Here is a 21,702-nt window from a genome sequence, read left to right as displayed (position 1 = left end):
GATAGATAGATAGATAGATAGATAATAGATAGATAGATAGATAGATAGATAGATAGGCAGAAAAAAATACATATATACTGACTCGTAGATGATGGAAATATAGATATACAGGCATAGATAAAGATGACAGACAGACAGATATAAAATGATTGAAAGACAGGACGACAAACAGATAGATAGATAGATAGATGATAGATAGATAGATAGATAGATTGACAGATAGACTGATAATAAATAAAACAATACACAGAGATGTATATAGACTGTTAAAACTATTAGAAAGAAACTAGCAGTTAGAAAGGCACATAGAATATAGAATAGAAAAAAAATGAAAAGAGGAGAGATAGTTAGTTGTCTAGCTAGCTAGCTAGACAATAAATAGATAGATAGACAATAAATATATAATTATTCTTATTGACAGAGGTGTGAAACATTTTATAATTTTGGATAATGCTTGTCAGTAGTAATAGTGAAATTTAATTGCACTGAATATTGATTGGTTCCAGCCCACCAACTCATGCTACCTGAGCTGTTTCCCATAAGCTACCCCACGTCTCATACTGCCAACTCTTCTTAATGGGTCCTTGCTGCCCCCCAACAGCAAAAAGCACCACCTACCATTATGCCACTGGATAAGAGAAGAGAAACTTATATTTCCTGTATATTTTTGTCAGGGAATGGCTACAAAGCTTGCATTGTACAGTCCTACCTTAAACTGAATTTTGGAATGTCTGAGTGTCAGATAACATACCATAATAATGGAACACTAGATTTTTTTTGGACTGAAGCAGCCAGGCTACTCCTTGTATTTTACTTTCAATGAAATGAACCAGAAAAAAAAGGCAAAAACAACAATAAAAAAACAATGTCATTTTCTTTAGGGATGATTGGGATGATTTGTTAGAATACATCTTGTTCCAAACCTATCCCTGTGGGGTCCCTAAAGAGAACTATCAAATTGCATCATAAATTATGACACCGATTATGTAGCTCCTGAAAACTCTGAACCAAATTCCACAGTCTCATTAGTTACATGGAGCAGCAGGATGTTTCCCCCCATCTAAATTTTGAACCAGATAAATGTGCCAGAACTCATTGGTTAGATTTTCTAAATTACAGTCTGGGGCAGAATGGATTTTGATAAGGTAGAAAAACACTTTGTCTAAGGATTGCACAATGGACACTAAATTGTATTATAGGTGATCCATCTGCAAGGATCCCAAAGCTCTGGTTGTCTGGCTGACAATTGGTCCAGATCTGTGCATAATGTGGTAATGTGCTAGAGGTTACAAAGCTTACATCAGGTCTAGTACCCAATAGCAGCAAATACACAAATATCCTTTATCAATTACCTGTTGGGAAGAAAACACATTACAGGGAACAAGATCTGGTGCAAATGTTGGGTCTTTTATTATATCACACCTTTATTAATGTCAAGTTAAATTGGCAGCTTTTGGATGGCAGAGTCAGTAGACATGATTGTAATACAACCAAGTGCCACCAACAGTTTATTACAGTTTATTAACACAAATGATGGGCTAGGAGCTGGGGAGTGGATTATTATACAGGTCTCTACATTTCTCTTTGCAGTAGGAATGAGCACATTCCTGCATATTCCAAGAGAAAGAAGAAACTATAGAAACAAAACTATGCTCATTGCGCAATATTCTATTAAAAAAACACTGAACAATCTGTTTTAATTTAACAGAACACATAAGCAGAGCACATTTTAGGCAGAAGCTTAGAAGACCTTAGAAACAGATTGCTCGTCAAACTGGATGTTTCATGCTGAAGAAATGATTTAACATTTTATATAAGTAATTTATATAATTCTGTTTTTGTCTATGGTCTAAGTTTTGTTCATATTTATTCTAATACATTTCATTTACAATGTTCCTGTACAGACTAAAGACAAAAGGGCTAATTAATGACCACAATGTGCAAAGTGTTTGGAATACAATTGCTATGTTTTTTACCCACAGTGCAAAGTTTATTTCCCCACAATTCCAGCATCATTGCAGCTGAGCATTGTGTTCATGGCAATTATGTCCGATGCATAAACAACAAACATGGTTGCCTAATCATATTTTGTGATATGAATGAATCCTGAATTCTTTTTGAAAGATTAGGCTAAATATGGAACCAAATCCAACCCCTAATTTGCATATGCAAATGAAAATTATGGCATAGAATGACCAATTGTAAAAAAAAGTTGTGTGACGAAAAGACTTGATTTTGGATTTGGTTTGGCCTGGCACTTGGATTCACATGAATCCTGCTAAAAAAGGCTGAATCCCAGCCGAATCTTACAATCAGTGCATCCCTAAATGATTAGTTAATCAGGTGGCTGTGTTGCTAGTAGTGAAGGTGTCACTTCTAGTGTTCACCATTAAAAAAGCATTGGCATTCTTTGGGTGCAAGTCTGTTGCACTAATTAATGCAGTTGACTGTCTGAACCCTTGATCTTAGCTCCAGGATTCCCTTGCAGCAAAAGGTGCACAATTTGAAACAAAAGGGCGCTCAGCACATCAACCGTGCTAATGAACAGCATGAAAATATGCACAGTTGTGTACATCTGAGTTCAGCTGCACTTGCATTTGTAAATGAGCCCTATAGTCTAGGCCCTATGATCTGAATGGCAACTATTTAAAGCAAAGGCACTATTATCTCTGAAAATGGAGCCGATGAGCACATAACTAGTTATGTCCTTGGTGCTTATTTAATAGTATAGGTGGTAAATTGTACCAGTGCAGTTACAGTACCCATAGCAGCCAATTAGTTATTGATTCCATTTCTAAACTGATCAAGATTTTAATAGAAACAATAACATCAATTCAAATTAAAACATCATAATAGATACATTAGCATCATTGTTGCATTCTTTTTCTCTTTGGCATAAATAAATATGAAGATTGGCTCCCATAGTTATCACTGATCAGAAATTATGTTAAATTACAAACTGCTGATCTCCTGCCTCAAAAATTGAAATCAAAAGATTTGACCTTGGCCTGTCATAAAAGTACTTATAAATGTGAGATGTTATTTCTTTGTTTTTGTGCTAAGCATGGCCGCCTTTTAAGGAAAAGACATGTTGTACTTATCTCCCGGGCCTGCTGTCATCTAAATGTAATTTCTCCTTAATGGGAAAACTAAGAACATTGAGTTGTTGCTCGTGGGCATCCCATGACTCTAATCTAACATGAGATACTGGCACGTAACCCAATCTAATTCAGCCAACTTGAACCATCTCTACCATCATCTGTGTCCTAATGGGAAATAAAGCAAATGCTACTTGATCGGCTATATTATTAAAGTGATTTATGAAGTTGGGCAACACTAAGCACATTGAAAAGTATAACAGAGAGAATCTCTTAGCAGCCCAGCTATTCAGTCTTCAGTCTGAGAAAAGTATACTTTCTAATGGAGGTGATTGGAATGTACAGAAATAACAGGCAGGGGTCTTTCTTTGAAAGTTTTCTCAGCGAGCTCTTATTTGTATTCCACCCCTCAAATGAAAAAGTATCATGTTACATGTAATGTTAGACAGATGTACCTGGTGGTTTCCCATTAACCAGAAGAACTCAAGCCAAGTAACACAGAATGTATATATGATCATCAAATGTGCGGCTGGTATTTCCTATCCAAGTCTCTTGTTTCTCTATGTCAGCTAAAATATCTAGTACATTGGTTGGTGGCAGGAAATATATATGTATATGTGTGTGTATATGAATGTGCTGGTATATATATATATATATATATATTTATATATATACACACACATATACATACATTTATGTTAGTTCTATTTTATGCTGAGTGCCAGAGATTCAAATATTTATATGAATTTATGACTTACTGATAATTGATCATGTTGGCTTTACCAATTCCTCTTATGCATAGCCCCTAATCCTTTTCAAGATGCTTTCCTCTATCCACTCTATCCACTATCCACCCTGAGAATATTTGACTGTTACCTACCTTAAATTTCACCACGATCCTTTAGCAGAGAAGGGCTGCCCAGAATAAACTGAGAATGTGCAGTGCCACTGGCACTCAAAAGATAGCCTAAAAAGATGCAATGGTGGAATTTGGAAGGCATGGATTATTCCTGTTATAGGGCTGCTATATAGTAATTAAAGCATTTCTAGCGCTATCCAGTTTTAATCTTTAGTTCTCCATTAACTGATATTGCACAGGGGAAAATATAGAGCATACAAATGCCTTTCTGCCGTATGGACTGTTTGTACTCAGCCTTGTACAGAAGCAATCTGAATCCTTTATCCTCAATTCAAGAGAAGATCTTGATAGAACACCCCAGTGCCAAAAAAGTGAAATTCTCAAGTGTTAATAATATTTTACTGACATATAAATAAATCAGACCCATAATATCAGAGAAGCTGAAATATTCAAAATCCATCAGGTTCAACCCTTCCAAAAATGAAAAAATAGTGTATAGATCTGCAGCAACATGGCACTTATTCCTACCCAGTACTTTCAAATTGTTTTCTCGGGAAAGCAAAATGTTAATTTTTCACTGGAATCTGTTTGTTTGTCCTTTCCTTGCTGAAGATATATTTGATTTCTTGTATTCACAAATGCCCACCCTGTCAGTCTCAGAGTTATTCTTTATGAATGAAAGGAAACTAAATTAAAGCAACTACTTCATGATGGCTAGAGATTTTTCATAAATGCAGACTAAGTGCACATAAAATATACAGTCAATGTATATTTCTTTGTGGTACTTTAATCTTTAATCTAAATATGGTGAAAGCAGATTTGTATTAAATAAGAAATTTTGTTTTCTCATGTGTTGGACATTCAAGTTCATATTTATGGCTGTATTACCTAGAGTGAACAAAAATATTAGTATTACTACAGTATATTGATGTTAGAGCCACTGTCTGTGTCTATGATACATTGCCACCAGTGCACTTTTGGTATATTGGATATGTCAGCATCTCTGAAGGCCTAAACTTACAGTATATATATATATATATATATAGACCTCCCCACAACGAAAGGATTTCTGTGTGCTTTTCCTCATTAAACCAGTGGCATTTGCAGAAAAATGAGCAAATCTGAAGGGATTTTGATGCAGTGGATAATGGATTAGTAATGACAGGCCACCGTAACACAGTCAAGACAGTGTTTATCTTCGCTTGTATGTGCCAAGTGCAAATATTTATATGGAAGGCAGGATTTTCCTACACATGGGACTGTTTATATTTCATAAGGGTATGTGTAGAAAATGACAGATCTGATATTAATAAGTAGCTAATGAGTTTATGTAGCATTGCAGCTAACGAGAGTGGAGCTCTTAAATATATTGACATTGCTTTTAGTGGTCTTGGGACACTTCAACAGGTCATAAATTCCAAACAGTAGAAATCGGATTTGTATAAGTGCAATAACCACTGGCAACAAATTATTATTTACACACCATACTTTCATTTCCCCCAGAGTTGCAGAATTTTGTACCCACCAATATGTAGAAGCTGGCGCTCAGTACTGCCGTAAATAACGCAATGCAATGAGTATGTGGCTCATATATCCTTCAAATTCTACAAAAACATTTGCATGTGATGCAAATTGACCTGGTAATATTCAATTCAAACTAAAATATAATTAATCATTAGTGGAGGCAAAATCAGCCTGTTATTTAATGTTTACATGATTTTCCAGTAGACTTAAGAAATGAAGATCCAAATGATAAAAAAGATTTGTTATCTGGAAACCTCCAGGTCCCGAGCATTCTGGATAACAGGTCTTATATCTGTACCTCATTCACAGGAGCTGCCATTATGGGTTGGGTGCACTCTGTAACAAGAATAACACAAGTAACATGGTGCAAATGTTCAGTTTGTCATTTTTATGGCTGCAAAATTGTTCCAGCTTCATATCTTGGTGGTGCTATATAAATATATGACGATTATCTGGTACCATAAGACATCCCTAATATCACTTAAAAACATAATTTAAAGAGCGTCAGATTAGTTTGGTATATTAGCACTGTGCATCCTTATTAAATGAAACCCTACAGTATAAGAGGCGGATTAAGGCACAATATTGAATATGTTTCAAGCAGGATGTCACTCCCCACTCCCCCAACAGCAATTTTTATCCCAAGCTGCAGACATGTAGGTATTCCCATTTAGATTCAACATTCTTTCTTCTGTAGCAAAGAAAAATGTTAAACATCCCAAATGATTGCATTTCTTAACCAAAAAGCTCAGTGTAAGCATATGGAACAATTGGCTTGTGTTATGCGCCAAGGAATTAGTTTGATTAAATATACAGGCATGTGCAGGAAAATATACAAGAGCAAGATGGACTCTGTTTATTGACACAGGCGTAGGATAGCAGACTGCATGGCATCATTTGGAACTAATTGAGATATTGCTTAAGAAAAGCTTACAGTTGTGGTGCGTGGAAGAGTTTTTCATTCCCGGTGATGACAAAGAAGTTTGTTACTTAGCTCTATCAGTTGTGCCAAGATCAAAAGGCACATTTTCAGTTTTTTTTATTTCGGCAGGGACATGGGAAAATCCCATTTTCATTGCTTGCTGATGTGATTTCGGATCTTTGGATTGCAACTGAACCATTGTGCTTGTATAGTTAAAAGAACTATAATACAGCCAGAGAAATTGATTGAGCAAGACATAGCAGCAACTCTACTTCATATAAATTTACCTAACCCCCCCTCCTCCAGTAATGATATACTGGAAACTGTAATCCCTGATGTTGGTATTCAAGATAAGATATATTTTTTTAATGTGGAGTACCATATCTTAAGACTACTAAAGTATTTCAACTTCAAATGCTATCAGCATGGATCCTTGCTAACTTAGTTACCATCGAGTAAGAGGTACAGGTATGGGACCTGTTATCCAGAATGCTCAAGACCTGGGGTTTTCCGGATAAGTAATCTTTTGTAATTTAGATCTTCATACTTTAAAGGGCACATTTACAGTACTATTGGTCGCATATCGAGGTTTAATTAACCCTCGATATTAGACCCTCAAAGTAAAATCCTTCGACTTTGAATATCGAAGTCGAAGGATTTACCGCAAATGCTTCGATCAAAATCGAAGGAAAAATTGTTTGATCGAACAATTAAATCCTTCGGATTGAACGATTCGAAGGATTTTAATCCATCGATTGAAGGATTTTCCTTAGATCAAAAAAAGCTTAGAAAGCTTATGGGGACCTTCCCCATAGGCTAACATTGTTGCTCGGTAGGTTTTAGGTGGCGAAATAGGTGGTCAAAGTTTTTTTTTAAAGAGACAGTACTTCGACTATCGAATGGTCGAATAGTCAAAAGATTTTTAGTTCGAATCGTTCAATTCAAAGTCGTAGTCGAAGGTCGAAGTAGCCTATTCGATAGTCGAAGCTAAGTAAATGTGCCCCTAAGTCTACTAGAAAATCAAGTAAACATTAAACAAATCCAATAGGCTGGTTTTGCTTCCAATAAGGATTAATTGTATCTTAGTTGGGATCAAGTACAAGCTACTGTTTTATTATTACAGAGATTATTTCACTAAAATGGAGTCTATGGGAGATGACTCTTTAGTAATTCCATAAAACATCATGGGTCATTCAATTCTGTATTTCAGAGCTTTCTGCATAACAGATTTCCTATTCTCACCACCTATACACAGTGCAAGATAAAGACAAAAAGGAACACCAAGAGCCCCAATAGTGTAATATGTTTTTACAAGGAGTAATGGTAGAGTAAACAAATTAATACTCACAAACCAGGGTTACCGATAGGCAACCACTGTATAGGCAGGTGGGGAGATTATCCTGACCCCATTCAGAAATAAGACGTCGCTCTCTGTAGAAGAAGAAAAAGGGGATGATACCCCTCCACTCGGGGTGGACTCGATATAGTAGTAAGACAAAACAGAGGCGCCAAAAGGATAAAATTAGCTAAAAACACTTAAAAACCCAATGGGTAATTCAGAGGAGGCAGTAGTGGACTTACCTCCTCCAAGCAGACACCAACGAAAGTGGTAATTTTCAGTAATAGTTTATTCACAAAACAGTATTGCAACGCTTTTCGCAGGCATTTCCTGCTTCATCAGGCAATGTGGAATGGGAGCAAAAACAACAGTGTCTTTGTATAAACACGCCAGGCGCCTCTGTGAGGCGCCTGGCGAAAACGCGTTGCAATACTGTTTTGTGAATAAACTATTACTGAAAATTACCACTTTCGTTGGTGTCTGCTTGGAAGAGGTAAGTCCACTACTACCTCCTCTGAATTACCCATTGGGTTTTTAAGTGTACAGTGCAAGATGTATACCCAGTGCTGGCCTAGGTAATCTTCCCCTTGTCCAGCCCTCTCCAATCTGATTGCCAGGTTTGCATAGACTATTGGGCATATACTGATAGGATCAGAGAGGATTACCTTTAGCCCCACCACAGGATTTTGCAGCATGTATGTGGCAGCGGGCTGAGGGTTTTTAGAACTGTTACTGTCTACACTTTGGGTGCTTATACTGAAAACATGGCCCTGCTTATACATTGACAACTTCCCTGTCATTAGCTGCTTATCCTTTCCCAGGAGTTAGCACATTCTTAACATTAAAAACTTTCCCACTTAATGCAAGAATGAAGGTAGGTGCTTCCAACTGAGGAAAAAGTCAGATATGTCATACTATACAAATATACAAATTAAATAATTTCAAACTGCCTAACTTTTTTTTCTCTTAAAAGGTTGAAAGAAGCGTGCACTTAAAATGACTGAGCGCTTTGACTGCCACTACTGCAAGGAGTCTCTCTTTGGCAAAAAGTACCTTCTGAGGGAAGAGAATCCCTACTGTGTGAAGTGCTACGAGAGCCTGTACTCTAACTCATGTGAGGAATGCAAGAAGCCAATTGGCTGTGATGGAAAGGTATGCTATATTTTCCAGTGGGTCATTGCTAGATGGATGAATTCAAAAAGATTTGGTGTTTGCCTTAAAGGGGTGGTTCACCTTTAAAGAGATACTGACACCAGAAATTAAATGCTTTTTTACATCTATAATAATATTGCCTTTGAAAGCAACTTATACTTTGCCATAAAGTATTTTCACAATGCTTTTACATTACCTGTATAATGCCCCAAGTTCTTGTATGAGGGGGCTGCCATATTTGTGTTTCAGTAGTCGGTTAGCATTGAAAAGGCTGAGATGGGACAGTCATGTTGGCAAAACAGTCAGGTTTAGGAACTTTAACTCACAGTTACTTACAAAAACAAACCCCTCAGCAAAAACAAATCAACATGACCTATAGGTAACTTTTAATGTACTTTCATATTTTAAAAAGTAGTTTTTTAGTGTCAGTTTCACTTTAAGTTAACTTTTAGTATGTTATAGAATGGTCAATTCTAAACAACTTTTCAATTGGTTTTCATTATTTTTTTATATATAGTTTTTGAATGATTTGCCTTCTTCTTCTGACTCTTTCCAGCTTTCAAATGGGGGTCACTGGCCCCATCTAAAAACAAATGCTCTGTAAGACTACACATTTATTGTTATTGCTACTTTTTATTACTCATTCTTCTATTCTCCTATTCATATTCCAGTCTCTCATTCAAATCAATGCATGGTTACTAGACTATTTTGGACCCTAGCAACCAGATTGCTGAAATTGCAAACTGGAGAGCTGCTGAATAAAAAGCTAAATAACTCAAAAACCACAAAAATTAAAAAATTAAAACCAATTACAAACTGTCTACTAAAATTGAATATAAAGGTGAACATCCCCTTTAAGATAGCTACAAAAATAGTTTCTAGTTAGATAATAGTCTATTAGCCAGCAATATTGAGTATTGGTTGAAGAAACGCCAACAAGAAGATGCAAGAGAAATTGCTAAATATCCAAGAGATGTTTGTTTATATGAAGTTCATTATCTCCATCCAAGCCAGTTGTTCTAAATACAGGGAAGGAATGGGATCATGTTAAAGGCAAAAACAGACACTTAGGAAGTCAGTTGCTGGCAACAACCCAACTTCCAACAGATCATAAGGAGTCAGACTTATACATTCAGGTGTCTGTACCACTGAAAATTAATTTGCCTGAAAAATAAGGGTTATCTCCAGGTAACTGGGCAAGCAATATGTTTTTAATACAGTTTCAGAATCCCTTTAATTCTGTTGGTTGCATTTACAGCTGCTGAATGTCCATTAGCATGTTAGTAGAATACAATAGAATAGAGTAGCACCCCTCTGTTGTCTGCTCATTCTGCTAATTTTAAGTCATAACTGGTGAAACATTTGAGCCATTTAGTTAAAAAATATATTTATTTCTCTTTGTGCAGTAGTGGGAACTAAATCGTAACAGAAAAAATGTCTTACATTTGTTCTGGTGATATTAGGAATCTGAAAAAGTTGGAGGAAATTCAGACCATTTGAGTCAGAAATATCGAAATTAATCAGAGTGAACTTTTAAACTCAAATTTATGAGTCTGTAAGTTAATGTAACTCAGTACCATTTGAAAAATCTGTTTAGAGAAAGAAGCTTGGCTGCCAGATAAGATATTTTAACTAGGCAATAAAATAATATGCAGAAATCGGCAATGTGCTTTCCAAGTTATGATAAATAACTGTTACAGATAAATCTACCAACTGACAGTTGACGCAGAGTTATATTGTGCAACACTCTTATTCCTGTGCCAGCAGTGATTAGGTGGCAAAAAGCTTTATTTATAACAATTCATGTATTTTCTCAGGATGTGCTTTTTCAACCCATGCTTATAGAAAACAAAGGAAAGCTATATTTTATTGCTTATATGTGCTTAGTATAGGGGATTGTACCATTGTGGCATGTCTCTTGCACTAGAAGTAGTACATAAATGGGATCTGTTAATCAGAAACCTATTATCCAGAAAGCTCTGAATTATGGGAAGGTCATCTCACCCATAGATTCCATTTTAATGAAATAATTCAAAATTAACATTTCCATTTTCTCTATAATAATAAAATGGTCCCTTGTACTTGATTCCCAACTAAGCTATAATGAATCCTTTTTGAAGACAAAACAATTTTAATAAGGTTATTTAATGTTTAAATGATTTTGTAGTACACTTAGGAGGTTATTTACTAAAACTCAAATAAATAAAAAACTTTTTATAAAAATTGAATTTTACTCATTTATCAATAATTCTTCTCGAAAAAAACTGGAGTGAAAAAACGTCACAACAAATTTGTGCATCAGATTGAATTGTGCGATTGTCAGATTATCAAACCAAAAACAGTGCGGATCCCAATGTCAATAAACATCTCCAGGGACTTCTATATGACCTCGACAGGTTTGAGATGGAGTATTTTTTTATTTGGATTTTAGCTTTGGGGTATAACAAATCTCTAAAAATTTGAGGTTTTTTTTCTCTAAAAATTCAAGTTTTCCCCTATAAAAACTCAACCAGAAAAATTCAAGGTTTAATAAATGGGCCCCTTAAAGTACACCTTATTTGGCAAACCCAAGTCCCGAGCATTCTGGATAACAGTCCCCACTTCAGGGTTTTGTTGTTGCTATGCTTGGCCTTTGCTGGGAGAAAGCTGGTCATCTGCTCGCACCCTGGGAAAACCACGGCAGAAAAGCCAGTTAGTACGAGATTTGCTCTCCTTGATATTATTGAAAGCCCAGTTTGAATGCACATTAGTGAATAGGATGATAATGAGACTTTTGTGCAAATGTCAGTAAAATATTTTGTATAAGGCTTGAAGGAGAATCCTTCTCTGCATCTTTGCCTCTAAAGAAGATGCCACTGGTAATAACATGAAAGTAATCTGAAATATATATATTGTTTTAATATAGGGTTTTGGAACATAAATGTATCTGTATCATTCTTTTTAAAAGTAGAATACTGCTTTACTATTTCTGGAGATATAATAATATCAATTAGAGAGATATTTTCTAGGTGTAGCTCTTGTTAAAAAAAAGCTGTGTAAAGGATCATCAATGCATTTGCTTGATCACAGTTAAATTAATTTCAATATGGCTGAAACATCACATGGCAATAATAGGATGATGATTATGACTGATTATTGATGGAACATGGGACAGTAGCAGAAAGCCACGTTTTTAACACATACTAGAAAAGAATGGCACTCTGTTTTAAGGTTATATTTTACTGTAAATACCATAAAGTAACTGTGTAATAAATTTGGCTCAGAGACAATTATTGGCATTTCCCCTGCAAAAAGCTATTAAGAAAAAAAACAAAAAACGACCATGTGCCATTAGCTATATAATACTTATCTGTGTTTAATTGCCTAAAAAAACATCTGCTTCAGAGAGACCCCACTTCAGACTACTTATTCACTGCCATGTGAAGAGTCTCTTAAGCATTGCTGCATGAGACATACAGGCATAGTTGTCTAGGACAGCAAATAGGGTGAGAATGCCAGATCTCACCCTAACTGGTTTTTAGTTGAACTTATCGGCATGTCTAGGAGAGCAAACATCAATTCAATGTGATTGTTCTTAAAATGGGGAACCATAGCGCAGCTCCAGTTTGGCGTATGAAAATATTCTCTCTGAATTCTCACCCCCTTGTGCTAAAAACAAGACCTTTTCTATACATAATGGAAAGTGGGTGGTTTTAATTTAGTTTGATCACCATAATTGTCTTTCTCTGTAGCATATTGTAAGAGCTGATACTTCTATTTGGAGCTGTGCATTGTACTTTCTCAACTTCATTGTTATAGATTATGAGCAGATCTTTCCCTGATATGCCCACCAATGACAGGGCTATATCGGGGTAATCCGAACATTCAGCCCTAGGGTCGAACAATAGGATTACAACGAGGAGCAATGGGCTCCGACGGGTCAGTAGCCGGAAAAATTAAACCTTCCTGATCGATATCGTGGCCAGATATCGATCGGGAAGACCCATCAGAAGACCCCATACACGGGCAGATAAGCTGCTGAATTGGTCTACAGGAGCAGTTTTATCTTCCTGTGTATGGTCACCTTTATAGCCTATATAGCATGCGTAGATAAACAGCCACTGCCATTCAATACTGTAGTGTACCACTGGTTAGTTCTATTATTTTCTTCAGTAATAGAGATAATAGACAAAGCCAGCTTGCTTTTTTGTATTTGCTAAAGTAATAAACGTATTTATGATGTCTGTTGGAACTGAATGTTTAAGCAATGCATTTGTGTTGTAGAATTAAATACCTCTGAGCTTTCAGGGAAAGGAATCTTGAATTCCACTTTATTTGTTTGAACTAAATGATAAACCATACGCTGGCTGAAGGTCAGCGAGCCAAGTCTAAAATGTGTATATTATATCAAGATGCTCATTTTTATTCCTTTATTTGGCCGAATGTTTGTGTTTTCGAATGCCAGAAATGTAAATGAACGTTTTTTCTTCTGCCTCAGTAAATGAATAAGCAGCACACAGATGAGACTTTGCAGCTGGCTATAGTAGCAGGAAGCTGGAAACAAGCCAGAAGGAACTCGGTGACTTGAATTTAATGTTCCATACGTTTTTCTGCGACCTTATTTCAGTTGAGCAAATTTGATTTAGTGACAATTATTATTTAAATTAATTTGTTGTTTGGGTTTATACAAAAGACTTCCGGCCTGCAAATGTTTGCTACTGTATCCTCATTATTATTGTGATGTCAGTATAATTATTAAGCTCTAAATAGAACCTCGGTGGGCAGATGGAGGCAAAAGGATTGGATAGTTGTGCCATTTGTGCAAGGCCTAGAATTTAAGGTCACAGAGTTACACCAGTTACATTTTAACGGCACACTAAACATTATTTCTGAGTTTGGTGCCAGGTTTGTATAATATAACCCTCCATGTATCAGTAATTTGGAGTCAGCACATAAAAATCAGTTTTGCAGTGAGTGGTTTGCCCTCACAAGAAAAAACAGCCACTGCAATACGTTGTAATCAAGGATGTAGTAGGATAATAACACAATATATTTCATTGTAAGATATCCTGCTGAGACATAGCAAAGTGAACCCCCACGTGAGACCACCAAAATAAAAACAATTATTTATTGAGTTAAAAGTTATTTATTGTCTTTCCAGACAAGCAGATAGAACTGCCAGTTAGCATGCAGGGGATTCAAGAGCAAGCCAAGTTTTCTGCACTGTCTACATTAGTGAGAGATTTATTCTGATCTCCTGGCTCGGTCAAGAAAATAATCTGAAACAATGAAAGATCCTTAGTTCTACTTCACAATGGATACCAGAGAGGCACATAAAATAAGATTAAAAAAATAATTTATTTTCATAAATACATCTTCATGATGCGCACACCATGGGAACCACAGCACATTTTTTTTCCAGAAGTCTCCTGGTTCTATCAATTTCCTTAAGGATATTACCACTGCAGATCAAAACATTGCCCAGCTTCCTGTACTATGTTCAAAACACAAGATCCAAATTAAATGGTGATTGACTGATTAGGTTATATATCTGTTAAGTGCTTATACTCACACTATGCAAATATTGAATTTAGACTGATAATTGGCTAATTGGTTAAAAGAATATGAGTGCCCAGACTGAAAAAATTGGCACTGGAATCTGATTTCTGTGTCCTTTCTGTGTCCTTTGCGTGCAGTCTGACATGTCAAGTATATATATATATATATATATATATATATATATATATATATATATATATATATATATATATATATATATAGATATATAGATATATAGATATATATATATATATATATATATAGATATATATATATATATATATATATATATAGATATATATATATATATATATATATATATATATATATATATATATTTATAAAAATAAACACACTAGAATGCAGCTCATCCCATTTTATTCGGTGCACATAGGTGTGGCTTGTAATAAATACTACACACATAACCCCAGCACTCCAATATATAGCCCCAAGGGAAAACTTATTTTTGCACATTTAGTAAAAAGAGCCACTTTTAGTTACAAAGTTTGTACAAAGTATGCATAAGCTGACATGCCCAGCCAAGGCAGTGTCCATGCATCAGTCCTAACTAAGTGAAAAAAGAGAATATTATCTTGGGGGGGAGAAAGACCATACCTGCTTTTCTCTTTATTTGGCATGATCTCTTCCAAAGAATCCATTAGGCAGGGGTTGGGAGAGCAGGCATTGAGAAGAGAGCTATATGTATATGTATATTTGCATTACCTACATGGTTTGACATATAACATTAGTCATTATTTTTAATTATTATTGCTATTGTTTTTATATTTTTAATTTATGCGTTCGCCGATGTTATGTAATCATTGGCCCTTAAATCAAACAAGTGGATGGGCATTATTTGGGTAGCCAGATGAATCAAAGACCCACTTATTTGATATACAGAAAGAACCTTCTGTGCATGGCCAGCTTGAATCTATATGAGAATTCTACTCTTTTGAAATGCTTGCCTGGTCATATTCAACTTGTACTTCTCCATTTTTTATTAAACTACAACCCCAAAGATCCATGAATGCAGGCAGTTGTTGTTCAATAACCAACAAGAGGTTTACTTTAGTCCAAGCCTGACCAAAATTTATGTTACATAAAGATTTTATTATAACATTTTAACATAGAAAGCAATGGTTAACATTAATGGTGTGCCATTGTTTTTCAGGATCTTTCCTACAAAGACCGCCACTGGCATGAATCCTGTTTCCATTGCTTCCAGTGCAAAAAGTCCCTGGTGGACAAGCCTTTTGCTGCTAAAGATGAGCACCTCATTTGCACTGAGTGCTATTCTAATGAATATTCCTCCAAATGCAGCGAGTGTAAGAAGACAATCATGCCAGGTAAGAACAGCTATTATCTTATAGGGCAGAAGACAGTATGGCTCACACAATGCAAATTTTATTAACGTTTATACAGGTATGAGATCCATTATCCGGAATCCTGTTATCCAGAAAGCTATGAATTACGGGAAGGCCTTGTCCCATTTTAGCCAAATAATTCAAATTTTTAAAAACAATTTTCTTTTTTCTGTAATAATAAAACAGTACCTTATACTTGATCCAAACTAAGATATAATTAATCCTTATTGGAGGAAACCCCAACCTACTGGACTTATTTAATGTTTAAATTATGTTTCTAGTAGACTTAAGGTATAAAAAATGTAGGTAACTGCAAGATGACTAACACTTCACTGGTTAGTTGTATTCTCTCTCGGGAGCATCCTATTGTATCTGTAATTAAGTGTGGACTTCCTAATGCAGGGCATTTAGGGATGCAATGCAGATTTCTAATAGAATGATCATATAGAAAATAAAGTAGCAAGAAAATTACAAATGTCTATTATTTAGATCTTTGATTAAAGGAGAACTAAAACCCCTAATGTGAAAAGCCCCATCCACTACTCTCCATAGTGCACTCTCCCTGCTTCCTCCCCACATGTGCATTAGTGAAAAATATGTCCCTAATTGTGAATCTTGTGTATCCATGCAGAGTATCGCAGCGGAGCTCAAGGGCGCCATCTTCCACATCTTCAGTTTTCTTCAGGAAGGGACCCCCGACACTGAGATATTTGGTGCATGTGCAGTTGGAGGCAGTGTCCATGCTAATTGCGCATGTGTCAGACATGGCTGAAGAGAAGAAAGAGGATTCGAAGAAAACTGAAGATAAAAAAGATGGTACCCTTGAGCTCTGTTGGCCTAGACTGCATGGATACGTGAGATTCACAATTAGGGACACATTTTTCACTAATGCACTATGTGGGGAGGAAGCAGGGAGGGGGCACTATGGAGGGTTGTAGGTGGGGCTTTTCACAATAGGGGGGTTTAGTTCTCCTTTAACATGTCAGTCATAAGTTTTTTTACTTTTAAACAGACACTATAATTAATTGAATATCTGTGTCAGAACTAACAATAGCATTGTGGAGTGTGCCTTAGTATTCTGTGCCTAGTAGTCTTTATCCACTTGCACAAAACATAATTAACTATTTGCTTTGCTTTCAGGGCTACATTTTCCCATAAAGATAACAATATACTGTAAAAGGGAAATTCTGTCCTATATTGGTAGATCATGGCATTCAGTGAGAGCGCCAAAAAAAATGAGAAGCTTTAAAAGCATTTAATAGCAGTGTGTAGCAGAAAAAGATTTGATTTAGAACGAGTAATATCTAATATAATGTTTAGAAAAACATATTTTACCAGTGGTCTCCAATTACGAAGGAAATAAAGTTAACTGTTTTCAATTTCCAGTAAGAAATGGCTGCTCTGTACATTGAGCAGAGGCACTGGATAAACAGAAAGGGAGATGCAATTAGATGATTACGATGGGACAAGGATAAATATATTGTGTTCCAGACGGAGCATTTGGGAGGTTAACCCATTAGTTCCTAAGGTCTTTACTGTTACATCCTGAACACTCCATTTCTATTTCTGCCAGGTTAGAATCTGCTATTCTTTTGGATGAAAAAAAAGGAAAAACGTTGCCTGCATGTGGAATGTGCAAAATATACAGTTTCACAATGGCTGGGTTGTCTGGTACAGACCTGCTGGGTTATATATAACAGATTCAATTTTACTTTTTTATCTGTGTGCGAAATTTCAGGGGAGCTGATTTCTTACAATCGAGCCAGTTACATAGAAGTTCAGACATACATTTTAGTCTGCAATCCTTAAGCACTCATTAGAAATTCCCCTTTTTTATAAGTGAAATTAAATGGGGAGCCTGCAGTAATAGCCAGCTTGTGTCACAGTGCTGTGATGGGGATCTTAGTTGCTGAAGAATTCTGTACATCATTTGTTCTAATTTAGGAGAATAATTATTATCACATATTAGCACACACATGTATTACCTTGTGCCAGGATGCAATGTAAAGCTTAGTATAATTTCATCTACTTTTCATGTGTTAAGAGTGCATTTCTTGAAGATATTTTTACTTGTAGACTTCTGCTAGTACAACATGTCATACACCATGTCATTCGGTACAATTTCATTAAAGACAGTTTTGGACTGGGGCACAAGTGGAACCATAGATCAGTGGTTTTCTGTTGCCCCCTCCCTTTGCTTATACTTGTGTCACATAAATATTATAAAACCATGTGTCAGCAGATCCCTTTGCTTATACTTGTGTCATATAAATATTATAAAACCATGTGTCAGCAGATCAGTACAGAGTAATAGTTCCAGGAGTATCTATGACAACAAATAAGTGTCCACTATAAATCACACTCCAAGGCTAGGGCCAGATGATTGTGGATCTCCATAGGCCGAGAATCTGCCCACCCGTTGCTCCTCTGCTTCTGCCTGCACCCGGTAAGCATTGTCTCTGCTCAGAATCCATCCCCCGCTGCTCCTCTGCTTGCACCTGGAAAGCATTGTCTTCCTGGTGCCCTGATGGGCTAGTTAACTACTGATATGCAAATATAGGCCTGGTTCATTTAGTAATATCAAACATCACACAGCAATATTGAGGATAGCAAATGTTGTACTGTGTCTATCACTAAAAAATCCAGGCCCTTTCTTATAGAACTCTTCAATGAATGTGTATTTCTGCCAATTTGCCCCAACAATGAAATTCTAAACGTATAATTTGCTCAGGTATTTTATTAAAAAATGTATGTTTCTATAGAGAAAAGCGTCAATGGTGGTAGTGTGGGGCTGTAGCCATGGATTAAACTTGTTGCTTTGTTAGATTTATTTATTTTATTTTGTGTGCAAGTGCCTTCTATTTAACTGGGCATTTAAAATCAGATTACTAACCCTAAAATCCAGAAAGAAAATTGTTTGTAAGGCTAGATATTGCATAATAAATATTTTTTCTTTACTTATTAAGGCAGGCTCCAATTTATCCAGGGTCTCGTTCAAATTAGGGCCTGGTCTCTTGGGTCACGTTTCTACTGCCAAATTGACATGCTGCAGAAATATAAAATGAGAATATAAACATAAAAATTATATGGATCATTTGTAAATTTGTTTTTTGTCCACATTTTGTTCAGAAAACAGATTACTTTGTAATGCTTTTTGAACCAGGGTATACACTATTATTATAATTGTAATCATAATCCTTTACAGTATTTATATAGTGCTGACATATTCCTCAGTGCTTTACTGAAATTATACATAATTCACATCATGCATTTTCCTTGGCCTCCTATTTTCATTTTGCCACCTCTGTTACAGGAACTCGCAAGATGGAATATAAAGGTAACAGCTGGCATGAGACCTGCTTCAGTTGCTCCCGTTGTCAACAACCTATTGGGACAAAAAGCTTCATTCCAAAGGATAATCAGAATTTCTGTGTGCCATGCTATGAAAAACAATTTGCAATGCACTGTGTCCAGTGTAAAAAGGTATTGGACATGCTATAAATATTATTATTATAGAGAGCACAATAGCAGTGAAATAAAGCCTGATGGAAAGAGCGACATACAGAAACTTCACCAACCCATACATGGTATTTTAACTGAAAAAAAATGCTTCTTCCAGAATGACAAAGCTCATAAAAGAAAAATAAACTTATGCACAAACAAGATACATCAGTGATTAAAAAAAGAACTCTTAATAAAAACACCCATAGAATAACTGAATAATTACTATCATATTTACTTTTGTATTATCAGAAATAATGCATTCAATATACAGTATATAAGGATATTAAAAGTCACCATAGACTTCAGTGATCTGTATAACAGCACTCAAACATTGTGCACTTAAATGGTTATAGAACTTCTTCAATATCTCTGTATATTTCTAGCACTTGCAATATTATTTTCGTTCTATCATGTTGGATGTTTTGTACTTTCCTTGATGATGAAATGATTTTGCTGAAAGGACATTGAGATTATTCTTTTGCTTTTCTTGTCATATAGGCCATCACTACTGGAGGTGTTACATACCGAGATCAACCTTGGCATAAGGAATGCTTTGTTTGTACGGGATGCAAGAAACCACTATCTGGTCAACGCTTCACCTCTCGTGATGAATTTGCCTACTGTCTGAATTGCTTCGGCAACCTGTATGCCAAGAAATGTGCTGGATGCACCAACCCTATAAGTGGTACATGTCTGTCTATCTATCTATCTATCTATCTATCTATCTATCTATCTATCTATCTATCTATCTATTATCTATCTATCTATCTATCTATCTATCATCTATCTATCTATCTATTATCTATCTATCTATCTATCTATCTATCTATCTATCTATCTATCTATCTCTATATCTATCATCTATCTATCTATCTATCTATCTATCATCTATCTATCTATCTATCTATTATCTATCTATCTATCTATCTATCTATCTATCTATCTATCTATCTATCTCTATATCTATCATCTATCTATCTATCTATCTATCTATCTATCTATCTATCTATCTATCTATCATCTATCTATCTATCTATCTATTATCTATCTATCTATCTATCTATCTATCTATCATCTATCTATCTATCTATCTATCTATCTATCTATCTATCTATCTATCATTCTATCTATGGTGCTATTAAGTTACAACATTTGCTTTTCAACTAACTTCCACAAATGGAGGAACAGTTAGCTCAACAGAATATCTCAGGTCACCCAAGATACATACTTCTGCAAACAGCAGTACAGTTGTGCTCCCAGGTGTAATGAGCAATTGTAATTAATCATTTGTAGTTGTATCCATAGTAAATTCTATTATTTTACAATTATTCTAAAATGTGCAATATGTTTATGCTTTATAAATAAATGTAAATAATAAAATTAATAACGATAGTAATAGTTGATTTTCTGTTTCTATTTTCTTAGGGCTTGGAGGAGCCAAGTATATTTCTTTTGAAGAACGTCAGTGGCACAGCGATTGCTTTAATTGTAAGAAGTGTGCTATTTCCTTGGTTGGACGTGGTTTTCTTACAGAAAGAGATGACGTTCTTTGCCCTGAATGTGGCAAGGACATATAATTTAAAAAAGCATACATGAATCGACATACCAAGACATGACATCATATATATTATATTCTCATAAATATATCATATGCTTTTATTTCCATTAAAGCAATTGTAGGTTATGTAACGTATCTCTCAGAGTTAAAATTTCATTCCCAGGCCATCTGCATTATAGCAACAGTGTTGGCTTGCTGGTTATGGAATACTGTATGGCAAAAAACTGTACAGAAGTGAAAGAGACTTCTCACACTGTATGCACTATACTGAAATCTTACAGCAAATGTAATTGCCAATGCTGACCAACTTTTTGGGTGCCAGTTTCCATTTGTCACATGCACAGAGTTTTGGGTCATTTTAAATACAAGGATATGTTCCAAGTTGTTTCATGCTATACATTTTTTTCATTGTTGCCTTTCCTATAGCACCTAGCTGAAGAAGCAAGAAAACATTTACGACAAAAGAAGGACTTTAGTATCCACATTCCTTCAGACCTTGCGCAATTAGGCTAATATATGTTGTAGCCTATATTTTATCTAGGTGACAGGTTTCGCCTAGAAATAGGTAGTTTCAAGGACTTGAAAAAGATTATGTTTAGAATCTTGCTTATCATATACCAATAACAGATTAACCACATAAGAAAAATGTATTGCCCACTGTTTCCATGTGATCTATATGTATTCCTTGCACATGTCAGATCAACCACTCAACAGTGCAGTGGGTTTTAAAGTAGCACAATAAATTATAATAAGAAGAAAAGTAAGTTAGCTTTTGTGAGGTTTGGAATCATAAAGTGTATAGCCCTTAGTTTATAACTGGTGGATACATATTTTAAGGTCCCAG

The 21,702-nt window shown here is 35.5% G+C and overlaps 1 protein-coding gene across 3 annotated transcripts in view; it reads left to right on the top strand.

Annotated features, from left to right (window-relative positions):
- fhl2.L (four and a half LIM domains 2 L homeolog) overlaps positions 1-21,243 on the top strand; it is a 36,713-nt gene extending 15,470 nt beyond the window's left edge. For all 3 annotated transcript variants that reach the window (XM_018247088.2, XM_041582374.1, XM_018247087.2), the window contains 5 exons: positions 8,716-8,894; positions 15,604-15,778; positions 19,110-19,279; positions 19,799-19,985; positions 20,726-21,243. In XM_018247088.2, coding sequence (XP_018102577.1) covers positions 8,739-8,894; positions 15,604-15,778; positions 19,110-19,279; positions 19,799-19,985; positions 20,726-20,877 — 840 coding nt within the window. In that variant the 5' untranslated portion in view covers positions 8,716-8,738 and the 3' untranslated portion in view covers positions 20,878-21,243. The remainder of the gene's footprint in view (positions 1-8,715; positions 8,895-15,603; positions 15,779-19,109; positions 19,280-19,798; positions 19,986-20,725) is intronic.
- Positions 21,244-21,702: the final 459 nt, after the last annotated feature.

The sequence above is a fragment of the Xenopus laevis genome, chromosome 2L (assembly GCF_017654675.1).
Source record: "Xenopus laevis strain J_2021 chromosome 2L, Xenopus_laevis_v10.1, whole genome shotgun sequence".
Taxonomy (NCBI): Eukaryota; Metazoa; Chordata; class Amphibia; order Anura; family Pipidae; genus Xenopus; species Xenopus laevis.
The sequence above is the reverse complement of the archived record's forward strand: the minus strand, read 5'-3'. Positions and strand labels throughout refer to the sequence as shown.